This window comes from Hippoglossus stenolepis, chromosome 20 (assembly GCF_022539355.2).
Source record: "Hippoglossus stenolepis isolate QCI-W04-F060 chromosome 20, HSTE1.2, whole genome shotgun sequence".
Taxonomy (NCBI): domain Eukaryota; kingdom Metazoa; phylum Chordata; class Actinopteri; order Pleuronectiformes; family Pleuronectidae; genus Hippoglossus; species Hippoglossus stenolepis.
Window position 1 is genome coordinate 20,292,052 of NC_061502.1, and position 15,681 is coordinate 20,307,732.

The 15,681-nt window shown below is 43.6% G+C and overlaps 3 protein-coding genes across 9 annotated transcripts in view; all 3 read right to left on the reverse strand.

Moving 5' to 3' along the window:
• The window catches only part of col12a1b (collagen, type XII, alpha 1b), a 95,163-nt gene extending 89,644 nt beyond the window's left edge, over positions 1–5,519 (reverse strand). For 4 of the 6 annotated variants that reach the window (XR_007032291.1, XM_047338168.1, XM_047338167.1 and 1 more), the window contains exons 1-3: positions 5,061–5,519; positions 4,322–4,439; positions 1,038–1,154 (exon numbers count right to left, since the gene is read on the reverse strand). Coding sequence is in view for 5 of the 6 variants with exons in the window: in XM_047338168.1 (XP_047194124.1) it covers positions 1,038–1,154; positions 4,322–4,403 (199 nt within the window). In the remaining variant the exon portion in view is untranslated. Of the gene's footprint in view, positions 1–1,037; positions 1,155–4,321; positions 4,440–4,682; positions 4,778–5,060 lie in introns of those variants that run through there. The other 2 variants (XM_035143355.2, XM_047338170.1) reach the window with 2 other exon arrangements.
• Positions 5,520–7,562: 2,043 nt separating this feature from the next.
• LOC118099201 (cytochrome c oxidase subunit 7A2, mitochondrial) lies at positions 7,563–10,180 on the reverse strand. The gene is made up of 4 exons (XM_035143586.1): positions 10,061–10,180; positions 9,652–9,741; positions 8,651–8,735; positions 7,563–7,828 (listed from the first exon to the last, which is right to left on the reverse strand). Exons 1-4 carry the CDS (start codon positions 10,076–10,078, stop codon positions 7,773–7,775), a joined length of 249 nt encoding a protein of 82 aa, XP_034999477.1. The 5' UTR covers positions 10,079–10,180; the 3' UTR covers positions 7,563–7,772.
• A 223-nt stretch (positions 10,181–10,403) lies between these two features.
• Positions 10,404–15,313, reverse strand: LOC118099202 (cell cycle control protein 50A). Of its 2 annotated transcripts, none has more exons than XM_047338176.1 (7): positions 14,810–15,313; positions 14,023–14,142; positions 13,825–13,932; positions 13,585–13,669; positions 13,351–13,494; positions 12,605–12,811; positions 10,404–12,357 (listed from the first exon to the last, which is right to left on the reverse strand). In XM_047338176.1, exons 1-7 carry the CDS (start codon positions 15,050–15,052, stop codon positions 12,164–12,166), a joined length of 1,101 nt encoding a protein of 366 aa, XP_047194132.1. In that variant the 5' UTR covers positions 15,053–15,313; the 3' UTR covers positions 10,404–12,163. The 2 variants fall into 2 exon arrangements, with proteins under 2 accessions (XP_047194132.1, XP_047194131.1); XM_047338175.1 differs by having other exon boundaries at positions 13,585–13,672; positions 14,810–15,312.
• Positions 15,314–15,681: the final 368 nt, after the last annotated feature.

The following is a 15,681-nucleotide window of genomic DNA, read 5'->3' on the forward strand; positions in this document are numbered from 1 at the left end:
GAAGTCAATTCATCATTTACCTCAAATGTTACAACTTGAAATGCTCAGCGTTGTTTAACGGACACAAAGACGTGTGGACTTCCCTGTTGTGTTGGTTTACAGGATCATCAGGATCCATTTAAACCCACTTCTTCTACGATATATTAATAATTCAGAATTATGTTGTGGTTTTAAGGAAATAAAGAATAATAAATACCTAAAGTTATCAATAGAATCCTCAACTTAAACGAGACTAACCACGCTTATTTGATCATTTAGCCTCATATTTTTGGATATTTTGTTATTTGAGTTATATTTGTTTGTTTTTTTTAAATGTCAGTTAATGGAATTATTAAACAGCTTTTTAAATCGTGTGCAATCACAATTTCACATCATGGACTTATATTTATTTAGCACGCTAATGATAGCTTCTTCACTTAGCTAGTTTGCTGTGCTAAGCTACCTGCTAGTTCAGTTCTGTCAGTTAGCTAGCACGAGTATTAAACCACTAAATCGTATCGGTACTGAATTAAAAAATGAAAGCTAGCATCAGTGCTGCTAGTCGCTAGTTTGGTTAAATAACTGTACCAAGCAGTCACAACTAGGTACTGAATTCAAATGTGCATGCTAACGTTGGTTGTGTCAGTTAGCTAGCTAGGTTAACTAGCTGAACACAGTCACACCTGGTGGTTATTGAATTAAAACATGAAAGCTGAAACGTGAGTTCTGTTTATGAGCTACTTTTGTTAAACTTTACGAGGCGATTACAAAAGGTAGTTGTTGAATTAATATATCTTAGCTAACAGATGCATAAATCTAAACTTTCCGTGTTCCGGCCCAGTTTGAAACAGTAGAAGGTCTTTTCCCAACAGAGATGTGACGCAGCTAATGGTTCCTACGACTGTTTCCAGCTGCCCAGTCCCTCCTCCATGTTAGTGAACGGCAGCACATCAAGCCCACGATTACTTTAATCAATACCTGATCGGCCCGACGCTAACGAGAGCAGGTAACTGCAGGGGGCAGCCGAAGGTCACGGCTCAGCTGTGACGAGCACCCACCTGTGTCCGAGGTCACTTGTATTCTGTAGCCCTGTATCCTGGACCCGGGTCTGCTCCAGATCATCTGCACCGTGTTCTCGTTTAAAATCTTAAACCTCAAATCTGACGGAGGGTCGACTGCGAACAGAAAACATCCCCACAGTTAGTCCTGCAGCGCGGCACGGTGCATGTATCCAAATGGAAGCAGGATGTCCCCAACAGTCAACACTTCAGGGTGAAGTACGACAAGTTCACTGTTGGAGCAAACGACACGACACAGCCTACGGATGTTAGAGAAGCCATTTTGGAGACATAAAAAATGACTTCAGTTTGAGTGTGCACGGCCGGAGTCGACCACAGTGAACGACTCAAGACAACAAACACACAACGTTAGATCCTAGAACGAGACACAACAACAAACAAGGCGGGAAGAGAAACCAGCAAAGGCTGCTCAGAACTACTGCTATTTGGTATTGAGCTGTAAATACTGGGGAAGGATTTCAAAAAAAACTCTAATTAATATATTTTGGAAGTAAAAAGTCAAAATATCAGATTGCTAAATTTGGATTTGTTTCTATAAAAGACATCAAAATTCTAAATGGAAGATGGAACTGATCAGATTTGTCCAATAAGGGGACGTTTTATCAGTCATGTGATCCAAGACTGTCTGAATTTTTATTTTCAGATTCAAAAGGGACCAGTTGTATAAATATTGGAAAGATTAGTGTTTTTTTTCTCTGAAAAATTGAAATGACTCTCTGGGAGTTTCAAAAATGGGATTAAAACCAGATCCATTCCGATCAATGGTTTTAAAATTACAAAGTGTGAACTTTCACAAGTAGCTGCCTGTAAAATGTGGTTTGGGCTTTTCTTTGCTTCCGTACTCTGGAGGTTTGAACCAAAAATGTTTTTTGGCTGGTGATTCAGTGGAAGATTCTTTTTTAAATTTGGGGAATCACCAGCCTCTTATGAAAATGAAAAGGTTTCCCACCCTGTGGACAAAGTGAAACATGGACTGGCCGACACCGGACGTCCATGACCTCAATCCAACTCACGATGTTGAATTGACAAACAAACACAAACCACAGAAATCTGATAAAACTCCAGTATTGATTATACAATGGATAAAGAGCCGAGTGATCGCCGCCATCGTCTCCATTGCAAACCTCATAAAAGAATACGCATGTCGGTTACAACACGTGTACGTCTTTTCCTGTTTACGTTGACCAGTAATGTGCACCAGAGGTTCTGAAACTGATCCAGATCCAACTTTTAAACTTTGAATCATTACGGAAACTTTTTGTCCAAAATTCACAACCCAGTTGAAACACTGATCCTCTAGATTTCAGGATCTGGGCCACAGTTTGAAGAACCACTGGTTTTTGTGACGTTAACCAACAAACAGGTCAAAGTTCACACAGATCCAGGTTTGGAATCGTGATCCCCGACTAGAGGTTCATGCACGTGTACATGAAAAGTTGGTTTTAACAACTTGGAGTAACGGACAAAAAGTGTCCATGTACACAAGGGACCAGAGATTATTTCTAAATAAATATTTTAAAATGATATTCTTCAGGTTGGGGTGGAATAAAAGATTAAAGACTAATACAAAATACCACAGAGCGTGAACATGAAACTCTAGCTCGCTGCAACGCACCGGTTGTTTTTAATGCTTCCGTATATACTCACTAGAATAACTTCATAAGAACTTCAAATAAATAGATAATAGGTGAAATGTCTATGTTCATACAAGTTAAAGTAGCTTTAGAGTAATAATAAAGATATAAACATTTCCATTAGCACAAACTGGCTTGCTATACATCATGCTGTAATCCAGTCAGAGCGCCCTCCTCTGGTCTGGATGTGCTACACTTTTCTTTAAATCATTAAACCTGAGCAAACACGTTAATCGCTTCATGCTGGAGGAACGTTATCGTGTAAAATTACAAAATCAAACAGGAAACAGAACGTAAATCATATCACAGTCGATTCTAGCTACAGGTTAAAGATTCTTGTCTCTAGATCACCACCAACCAGCCGTTATTGTGAGTGAAGAATATCGCAGTAAAATATTGTCGTGAAGCCCCGACTCTGGGTCAAGGCTTGACTGAGAAGTGGGACAGGACGTCAAAAATGTAGGGAGCACCAACCTGGTGAATCATATCAAGGCCGCGGCTGCTGCTTCAGTTTCCAAAGCAACACTACCTCAAAGAAAAACCTGCAGCTCTGAATCCAGAGGAAAACGCCCACAGACCTTTCTGCCTTTGTGTGAACGTCTCGTCTTCTGCTCTAAAAGCTGCTTTTTATTTGTCGCCTCACGTGTCACAGTTTAGAGTCGAGCTCTTCCTGCGCCGAGTGTTTTCATCTTCAAGGCGTTTGAGGCTTCAGCTCCGGCCCCGACATGTTTAACTACTCCACCCGGTTCAGAATATATATACGACACAACGTTACAACGCTGATGTGGCCCCTGGAGAGGCAGCGGGGGCCCCTGCTGGGACATTAAAGGGGGGGGGGGGTCACAGGAGGTTAAAAACTCTCCTGGAGGGACAATCAATTTTTACTACACTGACACTTTTTAAAACTTTATTCTGAGAGAAAATCCAGAGGCAGATTCTCTCCCGTCGTAACCTCTGGAAAATAATATGAAACTCATATTTAGTCTTTCCGTTCCATCGGGAGGAAAGACGGGGGGAGGAAACTTGGCCTGGTGCCGGCTGGGTTTTGCTCTTTTTCAGAAACTGGAGGCTCCAGAAAGACAGAGGTGGTTTTGAGCAAGGGCGCCTCCTGGTGTAAGAAGGGTCGAACTACATGTCTGAGGCTCAGGGACATTTACAGGATGTCTGGCTCTACAGGGTCACATGGTACACAGCAGCAGCTAAAGGGTTTTCTTACATCTGATTCACTAAAGAATCGTTTAAGATAGTTTAACAGAATTATTTGCTTTAAAGCAGCATTTTCTAACAATATATCTGTTTTTTTCTTTCTCAAACTGCATTAAACCTCAGCTACATCACCACCGTGAGCAAGTTGCATTCATGCTGTTTATATAGAAAATGATACTGGGTCAGACACGAAGAAATCCTGTGAATTCCTGCTGGAAACTGGAATAAATCAAAAGTTAAACTGAGGCTGAAAAGACAAAAATCAGTTAAAACAAATCAATTCACCAACACACACGTTTGCTATGTGATTTCTTTTATTCGGGCTAAATGTGCAGCTACACGTTGCAGACAGAGAGAAGCGGTGAGAGGAGCAGAGGTCAGATGTGTTGGGTCACAGTGAGGAAGAGGAGGGTGAGGCTTTACCTGTGTCCTGGGCCTGGGAGGAGGAGGAGGACAGCAGCAGCAGCAGGACGGCCGCCACCGCCAGAGACAACCTGCTCTTCATCTTCAGCTCCTCTGGCTCAGCAGCGCATGGATGAGGCTGCAGAGGAACGAAGGGGAGAGAGAGTGAGACCGGCACCGGCACCGGGGCTCCACGGGGACTCTACACAAACCTGGGGGGGGGGGGGACCCCGAGGCTCCTTCACTGATCTAACGTCACAGGGACCAGACAACGTGGCTAAAAATACATATTCCCACAATTCTAAAACTGCTGCAAAAAAAAGAAATACATTATAGATTTAACATGGATGAAAGTCAAAAAATCCAAAACTTAACAACGCACACAACCAACAACCGATCAATCCGCGTAAAGTGAATGGAAACCCCGCTGCAGACAGATCTGCCTTCTCTCTGCGCTGGATTCAAATGACACTGACAAAGGTCCAATCCAGAATCTAATGTTTCCCCTGAAGAGATTCACAAAGTCTTTCCACAGCTCGACATGCACGAGCATCCACCTCTGGCACTGTGCGCAATTACGCAGCGCAAAGCAAGAAATAGTCCACACGTCTCTGGGAATATTCCGAATAAAATGTGCTTTACTGGGACGACTGAGATAATTAAGACAACAGAAACTATCCCTCTAATTAATTAAACTCACTAAATGCGTCTGGAGCTCAAATAATTCTCTCAAAACTGCAGAAAACCAAGCATCACTGACCTAGAGGAGACTGGAGGAATTCTTTGGTTCGGTTCTAAAAGGCGAGGACAGACAGATTAGATCTCTGCAGCAGACCCCAGCCAGAGGGAGAGGTGGTCCGGTGGGGAAGTCAGCTCTGCGGGGTTCTGGTGCCCAGACGCGTCGGTGAGTCTCTTTCCAAGTGGGAAGCTCCGTCCACACAATCCGCTTCTTAACAGGGGGGGCAGCTCCCAGCTCTGACGACATCCAGCCAGAGAAAAGGATGTGTAACCACGTCTGAGAAGAGCAGGGAGACACACACACACACAGGGAGGTGCACGCACACACACACAACACTCGGAAACTTTTAGGCTACATACTTTTCTACATTCCTTTCCGGTGATGGAGGAACTTCTCTGCGTCTCGGCCGCAAAGAGCCAGCAGCGCAGGTCTGCTTTTCGGGAAGAGGGGGACGACTGGAGGGAAACTGTCTGAGCTTTTTACCCCTTTTTCATTCTGTGAATCAACGGGAAAATATTACACAGTCGAGGAAAGTTAACCTCAAGTCAGTCTTTCCCCTTTTCATGCATCCTCCAGTTTCCAGGGGCGGACCTGAGGGTTCTGGGGTCCTTTCATGAAAGTGGACAAGACACCAGTTAATTATAATCACGTATTCAAATCACAGAGTTCATTCAGACAGGAACTAAAAATAACCAGAACCCATAATAATCGGGTTAAGGATCCCAATAATCTATCTTTTTGTCACAGTGTAAATTTGCCGATCTTGTCATCACAACCTCAACATTTATTTAACATTTTCCACTTTTTCCAGTCTCCAGCTTCTCTAATGTTTGAACCAACATCCCACATCCATCAAACATTACATCATCAGAGGTCCTACGCTCCCCCACATGCCCGGATTCCTCAAAGTAAACGTGTGGGTGGTTGGAATCTTATATCTGGTGGCGTTTACATGTTTCTGGAACTTTCATCCACCCAAATATTTCTTGTATGAAGTTACAAGTGCATAATCATTTCTAAATCCACTGTGATGTTCTCATGACGATCAGATGTCTTCTCTTCACAAACTCTCGACTTGTGTTAGACAAACTTCTTATTGTTCTAAAGCATTACGGCGTAATCGTACATTTCTACGTCATCCAAACATTTATCCCACAATTTGTCTCCAAACCTGATAAACCACCACACAAACAAAAGGTCGAATCTTTAGTGGCTCACCAACAAAGATCAGCTCTTTGATAAATCCAACTTTGGTTTACATTTTTCAAAATCCCACAAAATTCCGAGTCGTCCACCAAACCTGTTGTTGGTCATAATTCAAAATTTGTTGCCATAGCTACATAATTCAACTCTTCGCAAACTTAAAACCAGCATTTTTAGAAAAGCATGAATAGGAACATTCTCAGAGCACTTGGCGCCCCCTGGTGCTTTTTAAAAGACCTGCTGTTATCAAATACATTTTACGTAACTACACAAAATCATCCATTTAATATTTAGTGTTTTGTTTGGCAGGTTTGGGAACCGTCCAATCAGAGGCCTGTTTTCTTCCCCAGTCCTGGGTCTGTGTCGGGTTTCATTTCTCAGCGTGAACGAGAAGCTGTGGATCATCTGGTTACTTTTAAGAGTTAAATGATCTGAACTGAGAGAAGAACCGGCCTGAGGGGTTCTCCTCTCACACCCTGAACCAGAACCCACCCAACACACCCTGAACCAGAACCCACCCAACACACCCTGAACCAGAACCCACCCAACACACCCTGAACCAGAACCCACCAGGGAGAAGATTAACAGGAGGAATCTGACTACATCTAAATGTGTTTGGTTCTGAGCAGCAGAACTAATGACAGGATGTAATTTCATGTGTTAACATCCGGACGTGTTTCAGATGCTTGGGCACTCTGGAGAATTCAGGGCCGACGCCGAGGGGCTGGTTTCTTTGTAAACGTCGCCCTCCAGTGACTAAGACTTGAACATTCACACAGAAAAACCCAGCAGAGACTTTTCATCGGAACTTTTCTCTACAACAGAAAGTGGTTTGAATAAAACCTGCTGAGGACAGGAACCTGAAGCCTCTGTGGGACTTTTATTTACACACTTTCACGAATCCCTCAGAAACTCAAAGGATCCGTAGAATATTCATAGTTCATTCACATTAGTTAAGTTTTCTCTAGCAGAACTTTCTACTGGAGAAACGGTCCCAGTGGAAAGTTGACCAGGATTTGTTTGTGTGTTGAGATATTCACGTTTGTATTTTGCAGTTTTTTCTGCACATGAATAAATATCAGTAGACTTGTAAAATCTAAGTTGTTTTTACACACATTTGATCACAGTGTTCTTTCACACACTATTTCACACATTTACAATCGGATTAAACAGAAAAGGATGAGACACAGATTCATAATTCTTTACACACAAAAATCTTTTCTACAATAACGGCCACATATGTCATGACTATTAACCATTTTTACACGTGAATTTCACCACATTTAAAATTAAACAAAATTAAAGACAGACATAATCCAGTTTTGGTCATGAGAATTTTTTTATTGATCCACAAGTCATCAGAGATAGAGTACAAGAAATAAATATTGATCCCATGAACATGAAACAATATCCCACCACATCTGGAAACATGTGGCCCCACACATGAGGAGGAGCATCTTTGCATTTGTTGTTTTTACATTTTTAAATACAATATAGAGCGACAGGCCGGTTCTTAAGACAGTGGAGTCACTACTTCTTCTGAGGGACGGCTGCCTTCCACAGCTCGTACAGGACAAACCCAGTTCCTGAAAGAAAACGAGGTCGGTTAGAAAGACGAGACGTTTTAAATTCTCAAGTCAAACACGCGTTTCCCAGCAGAGGAAACACAGTGTAGTCATGACGACAGCCGGCCTTCTGTCGTCGAGGGACAGATCACTGTGCTCCGTCAAAACGTACAGACACAGAGAGGAAGTTAAAAACTACAGAGCGCTTCCTGATCAGATGAGTCATCAAACTGACGTGATAATAACGACGGTTTTCTAAATATATTAGATAAATGGACAGTTACCACAGGGACACAGGATTCACCAGACAGGATGTTTAGATTCATCAGACAGTTTCCTCGTCGTCTTTGTCGAGTCGCAGGTTTTCTCTGATGTTCCAGTGACAGAGCAGATAGAAGCTGAACTTTGTCTAAATCACGACCCACGTGTCCAACTTTTTGCAGCAGCTTATATAAATATAATATTATACATCATATCTGCTGCTGTATTCTGACGCCTGCTCTGATGGGTGATGAATAATTCAAAGCTTTGACGTCAGGATTGAGAGCAGAGACGTCGTCTTCCGGCACCAAAGCCAGTGCGACAGACAGAAACACAATGGAAGCAGGTTGACGGACATGATGTGTTTTAAAACCAAGACATTTCTCCGATCATCGTGAAACAGAACTCTGCTCTGACACAGCGATTGTGAAATGAAAACAGTGATTCAGGTAAATGACACTGAAACTGCTCTGATGTCAGCGTTTCTGTTGTTGGACGAAAAGTGATTTTTAATGTTATTCTAGCTGCTTCTTGCTCATGTGGTGAAACATCTAAAATCAGATAGAAAGAAGTTCTTCTCACCCAACACAGTGAGTGTCATCGTTGCTCTGTACAGCAGAGCGTCACTGGTGCCTCCTTTCAGATGAACCGGCAGCCCGTTGTCCTCCTGCAGGAGACACACAGGACAGAAACTTTAGAGGAGCAACAGCTGACATTACAGCACCGTGAATATCAGGCTATAAAACGGGAAAAAGACCGAACCCAACATCAAATTCACTGTTTTATGTTTGACCCTGATTGTCTTTTTCTCAATTTGCTCCGTGACCTTGTTCAAGTGAAAAGGTCACGAAACGTTTCGTCTTCTGCTGTTTTAAGATTCTCAGACTTTATTATTCATCGTGTCTTTAAAGTCTCGTGTCTTTTATTGGGGTTTTTACTGCAGCTGGTGCAACTCAACACATGAAATACACAAACCAAGACAAAGGTTTCAATATAACGTTGCAGAGCGTTGAGCCACAGCAGGTTTGAATGGGTCATACCTGGAGGTTACACCAGATTCCAGATGTTATGAATCTGTGCTGCTGTTTGGACTTGTTGAGCAGTCAGGATAATCAGCCTGTCACCACACACACTATAATACAATAAACTTCTATACAGTTCAATACAGGTTTAATATGATGTCATATTAAACACAGATATGAGAGAGGATCAGTTTAAAGTAGTTTAAAGTAATGTTCTAAATACTGAGCCAACACTTATCAGGTCGTTTGATTCGGTCTTAAAACTGAATTAGAATTTAATATCCTATATTTTAGTTTATTCATTTCCTGCCGAGCACTTTGTAACCTTGGTTCTGTGAGTGCTGTAAAATAAAGTTAATAACTGTGAGGTCAGTGCTGAACCACAGACTGAGCAGGTTACACTAAACTCACATTATGATTATTATGATTATGATGCTAATGACCCTCAGGGCTTGTTCTGCTCGTGTATCTGAGGTTTGAAGGTGGAAGTTAAGACTCGTTATCTTGTCTCTTCCCTCCGGTCACCGGCTCGTGTACCGGGGTGCTGCACGGAGCTCTGACCTGAAAGATCTTCTGCTTCTCGGGGACCGAGTTCTTCATCTCCCGGCGGGTGGAGCTGGAGAAGCTCCGCCGGGCCACCTGCCGCAAAGCCTGGGGACAAGCAGTTAGCACGGTTAGCACGGTTAGCTCGGTTAGCAGGGTTAGCTCGGTCAGCAGGACAAGGAGAAACACTTTAATGAAACTAGCAGAGTTTCTAAAAGACAGGAAGCGTCTACGTAGCGGGAGAGAAGCTGAAGCTAAGCTAATGCTAGCGGTGTCCTAACGCCTCCACGTTGACCTCTAATAACCCGGGAGCCGCTGCCCGTCACCGCCTGGTCTCCCGCGCCGCTCGTCGGCAGAACACGAATCAGACTCGACGGGTCAGAGTCAGAGAAACAGAAGAAACCGTGAAGATTAAAAACAGACTCACAAGAACGTGTCTGAACATCTTCTGTCGCGCAAGGACACCGGAACTCTGCACTTCCGCCTTCTGCCGCCTCGTCTTCTTCTCCACAGGGGGACTTCCGGGCTGTGCCGTCTGCTGCCCCCTGCAGGCGGAAACACCAACTGCACTCGGACTCAGTCACCACACAATTCAATTGAGGTTAATAACTTCCCCTATATATTAACAGCAAAAAAAAACCCTATGCTCCATATATATAATCCTATGATATATAATATTATGATATATAATACAAATCTTTGTCAAATTTAATTTATTCAAACATTTGAGTGAGGGAATATCTGAGTAAAACAAAGGAAAGAGCAAACTGTTTTTATCCATATGACAAATTTATTCCTTTACAGCAACAACACAACACATGAAGTATCAAAAGAAAATCGAGTGCGTCTCAGAATCACAAAATAAACATCTTTACTCAGCACACGTTCACATGCAGCTTCTATTTGACAGGTTTAATGTGTTTGGTTCATATTCAGCTGTTAAACTACTCGACTGTCGTGTAAATGTTGAGTGACAACACCGAAACATTTAATCACATGTATTTCATCATGCTGCATTATTGTTACGTGTAAACGACGAAGAATGAAGCAACGACAGCGTGCTCATGTGCATTTTTCTGTTCCTCGCATCAAGGCAGCAAACTTTAAAATCACTTTCGATTCAAAACCCCTGAGGTCTGACGTGCAAGTACTGGCTTCACAACGCAAACATCTCTTCACATTCTTAAAATAAATACAAAAAACAAGAAAACATTTTAGTACAGCTCCCAGATTCCCAACAGCTCCCTCCGAGGCGAGGCTCGCTCAGCACGTGTTTACTGGACAAAGGCTCAATGTTAGTTTAGAAGCAGGACGACGGATGAAACGAGGCACAAAGACGAGTGGCTCCAGCAGCTCGATGGTCACATCCCAGCATGCAGCTCGATGGTCACATCCCAGCATGCAGCTCGATGGTCACATCCCAGCATGCAGCTCGATGGTCACATCCCAGCATGCAGCTCGATGGTCACATCCCAGCATGCAGCTCGATGGTCACATCCCAGCATGCAGCTCGATGGTCACATCCCAGCATGCAGCTCGGGAGAAAGCAACAACAAGCTCTTCATGGAGCTGACGGTCTGCAAAGTTACCGGAAAACTTTCACACTCAAAGTTCATGGGCAGAATTTCTTTTCACTGAGATTTGAGGACACGTTTTGGGCTTGAAATGAATTTACATTACGATAGCGACCGGTCAATAAGACGCCCTCTGATGCCAGGATATAATTCTTGTGGGACAATATTACATTTGATTTGTCCTTTGGCTGAAAAGAAGTCAAAATTAGTATCAACTTTTAAAATGTCTAAATGAATGAAATAGTCAGATACTAAATGTAAATCCTCTTATTGTGTCGTCTGTAGACAACAGATAAATATTCTCATTACTGATTATCCTTCTTTGTTCTGAAATCCAAAGAGTTTAATATCACAGAAAAAAGAAAATCGGCAAATACATAAATCTGTTTCCAATAATCTTTCAATGAATCTTTAGATGCACTATCTCACTTTTTGTTCCGGTCAGTGTTTCGTGTTGAGCCGAGGGCGAGCGACACAGTAAAGTAACAGAACCATTAATCTGAGTACATGAAAGTCAGACATGTTCAATATCCATCTTCCATCTAACAGGTGCATTTCCCCCAGAATGTTGACCTCTTGTAACTGTAGAAGTTTAACTCTTCAGGTGGTTAAAGCTCCATTTCAATAACAACTAAACACACGACACAGTACTGCAGCTATTTTCCACCGTTTACGTGCGAATCCCTAAATAATCCCGAATGAAGTTGTTTTATTTAATCTTGAATTCATTCAAGTCTTTACCAACCTAAATGTGAAATCCCATTTTATATATTTTACTCTAAAAGCAGCAGATAGTGTGACTCGTTGACATATTTTCATTTTTTAAAATGGAACATAGTGGACAAAGAAAGTTACTAGATGCCGACTGCAGCTGCTGATATTCTGGTCACCACATGAACGTTTGCCAGGATGGACGTGTCACATGATCACATGAGCTGCGTGGGGGGGGGGGGGCCTCAGTTGGAGATGTCAGCGCTGTTGTTGCGATTCCCGTATTTGTGGTGGATGATGAGCAGAACGACGCCCAGGAAGAAGCAGACGGAGCCCACGGTGATGTAGGCGATGCCCAGGAACGGGTTCTTTCCTCCCATCCAGGAGATGGTGCTCAGGATCATTCGCTTCCTGCCTTCGAAGCTGCGAACAGGATAATCTGGGTTCATCAGGTTAAGGATGGAAACGTTTAACAGTGTTCACAGTTTAAAATGAGCACAGCGACAGCACTTGACTGTCTGTTTGACTCCAAATGGACATCTATGTATGGAAGAGGTGAAACTAGAGATCGAGAGGAAAATGTATAAATAATGGATTCATAAGTTTAGCTGATCTTCCTCTAAGCGTATGTCTGTATAAACCTGCTGAGTCATGAAATGCTTTGTGCTGCGTCACATCAAGGATACTATAGACGACCTCCAGAGAGTAGTTTCCTCGGAGCAGAGTGGGAACCATGTTGTCCTTCCTGTTGATGATGCGGTAGAGCTTGCGGAAGGTCGGCAGAGCGGCGGTCCGCATCCACACGATGAAGTCCTCGTTGATGAAGCCGTTGTTCAGCTGGTCGGTGTCCAGCTCGTACACGGGCTTGCGCCAGTTTACCGGCTTCGTTGTTCCTGAGTTAGAAGGAAACATCAGCAGCGTTTAAATAGAATAATTGATTATTGCTCAGTGATTCGACCCTGATGATATTTTGTGAACTCAAATTTCTCTCCTATCATCTGCTTTGTCTCCTCACTTATGTCGAGCTGTGTTTTAAAACTTGTTTAAGTTTTAGTCGTCATACACACTGACATGTGTTTACAGACCCACTTCCTGCTACTTCTGGGAGAAGCTGTCTAAAGCTGAGGACTCATTGACAAATAAACATTTTAAAACCAGTTTTGACATCTCAGTTTTTGTTATTTATAGGCACCGAGGGCGAGATGGTGTGAAACGTTTGAGTAAATCCAGACAAAAGAGATCTCTGTGGGTCGGTTTAAGATCTGGCAGGATTCTACATTTTTGTTATTGTTAACAAATTCCATTAAAAAGACCAAAACCAAGAATGTGATGGTTTCTTTCTCAACACTGTGGGTGAACCTCAGCCACTGACTCCAACTGAAGACAGAGAGGGTTGAGTCACATCTTCTCTGAGACACTAAGGAGCTGATACCTTGGAAAACCGCCGTCAGGTTGAGGTTGTCTCCGGGGTTCCCGAACTTCACATGTTTGTCCGTCCACCAAGCGATTCCTGTCGCTCTGAGAGGAATCGGAACCTTTGTGCCGTTGGGGTCGTTGTAAAACAGCTCCAACGTGTCTGCAGGAGACGTAAAGACGACTATTAGACATAAATCTTCAGATGAAGACGATGTTTTTAGTGGACAGAGAAGGGGGGGGGAGGGCTCACCGTTGAACATGCTGTTGGCGATGGCCCCACACGGTGCTATTGGCTTGTTTTCATGTTTAGCGTATGGCTCACACTCCTTACTGGGCTGCTGTGGACGAGACGGAGACTTTGATAAAAGGACAGGTTTGTGGAACAGATGGAGGAGGTTCGATGCTGCAGGAATGAATTCCCTCTCGCTCTTTAGCAGTAAACAGCACTGAGAGCTTTAAAAAGCCTCCGTCACTGTGGAACATGTCGTACCTTGAGGGACCCCAAGTGTCCGTTCAGCTGGCTGTCGTCTCTGGACTTGACGTAGCGGCGGTGGTTTTGGTAGAAGTTGGAGAGGCCATAATACATGAAGACGTTATTCTGTCGATGAAGAGAAAAGCATTAAAGTCGAAGGAGTCTAGTGGAGCGTGTGAGTATTTCTACGAGAGGAATCCTGAGTGTACGGCTCACCTCGTACGGCTGGTCCAGGTAGAAGGGGATCGTGCAGGTACACGGCTGAGTGCTGTTCCAGCTGAAGTTCTGGGAGCAGCTGAAACAGGGACTGGACGCGTCCACTCCTGTGTAATCAATCTGTGACGGCAGAACCCAGACCAGTTAGCTGCCTCGGTATAGACACGGGACACAGATGTAAACTAGATGGAGAACTTTTCAAAGTTATAGTTAAAACCTGATTTACAGCAGAAAGAAGAGAGGAGAGACAAAGAGGAGAGAGCTGATAATGTGTCGTTGGTGAGTTAGTTATTAGGAGTTATAGTACGTGAGTGAGTTATAGTTAGTTAGTTATTAGGAGTTATAGTTGGTTAGTTATAGTTGTCATGAGTTTATTCTACAACTTGTCCTGACATGTTTTATGATGTTACCTCAAACTCCCTGATGTTGTGTTGTTGGTGGAGTTATTATGAATTATAGTTAGTTAGTTAGTATGAGTTACAGCTGGTTGGTTAGTTGGCATGCTGTTATGACGTTACCTCGAACTCCCTGATGTTGTGTTATAGTTAGTTGGTTAGTGAGTTAGTGAGTTAGTTAATTGGTTGGTTAGTTGGCATGTTTCTATGACGCTACCTCGAACTCCCTGATGTTGTGTTATGAGTTATAGTTAGTGGTTAGTGAGTTAGTTGGTTAGTGAGTTAGTTGGTTAGTTGGTTAGTTGGCATGTTTCTATGACGCTACCTCGAACTCCCTGATGTTGTGTTATAGCTAGCTGGTTAGTGAGTTAGTTAATTGGTTAGTTAGTTACCTCGAACTCCCTGATGTTGTTGGACGTGACGAACAGGCCGATGCCGATGGGGATGAAGATGAGTCCGATGATGAAGAAGGCCGGCAGCACGGTGCCCGCGGTGAGGATGGGCTGCCACGCCGGGAGTCGCTGCTGTTTGAACGCGGTGTTTTCCGGCTTCTTGCTCCGCAGGGCTCCGCCGCCGGGCCCGGTCACGGTGATGTGTCCATCTTCGTCTTTAGCGCTGTAGCTGGACGCCATCATGACGTTAGCCTGTTAGCCTGTTAGCTCCCGACTCGCTGGCGAAGGGACTTTGATTCACTAACTGCGGTGATAGCGTTGTTAATTAAACGTGTCTTTGTTGATTGAGTCCATGTCTGATGACCGAGGGGCTAGCTACAGAGCTAGCCACAGAGCTAGCTAAACAGTTAGCTACAGAGCTAGCGGCGGCGGCTCCTCCAGGAAGTCCAGTGGACGCAACGCGTGGTGACGTCACGGAGTCGGGTGCTGCTGCCTTCAGGGGACGCAGGAAATATGGGAACTTATTTATGAACCATTAACATGGCGTGTGGGGCGTTTAAGGACAGAGGGGCCCCTGGGATTCTCATGTAGTTTTTTACTATACACAACCAGAACAACATTTTAGAAAACTCCAAATGTACAAAAGGTTTGTGAGAAAGATTTTTTAAAATGATGTGAGGAAGTCAAAGAACAGGAAACGTCCTGTTAGTGACTTGTTGTTAGTGGGCGCTGGTGTTGTGCCTTTTTGTCATCGTTGTGTGTCTCTTTGTGGTTATTTTGTGGTTCTGTGACTTGCAGTAACAGTTGCTTCACAAGGATCCTTGTACTCGGGCCCTTGACATCTCGGGCTCCGGTTTGTGGTGTTGATATTA

Excerpts from the sequence above, each read along its gene's own strand:
- LOC118099201 (XM_035143586.1), bottom strand. Across the intron at positions 8,736-9,651 it reads AGAAGCAGAAGATCTTTCAG|GAGGACAACGGGCTGCCGGT; the intron begins GTCAGAGCTCCG and ends TGTCTCCTGCAG. Across the intron at positions 7,829-8,650 it reads GATGACACTCACTGTGTTGG|GAACTGGGTTTGTCCTGTAC; the intron begins GTGAGAAGAACT and ends GTTTTCTTTCAG.
- LOC118099202 (XM_047338175.1), bottom strand. The coding sequence starts at position 15,052 with ATGATGGCGTCCAGCTACAGCGCTAAAGACGAAGATGGACACATCACC. Across the intron at positions 14,143-14,809 it reads ACAACATCAGGGAGTTCGAG|ATTGATTACACAGGAGTGGA; the intron begins GTAACTAACTAA and ends CTGCCGTCACAG. Across the intron at positions 12,812-13,350 it reads CCTGACGGCGGTTTTCCAAG|GAACAACGAAGCCGGTAAAC; the intron begins GTATCAGCTCCT and ends CTTCTAACTCAG.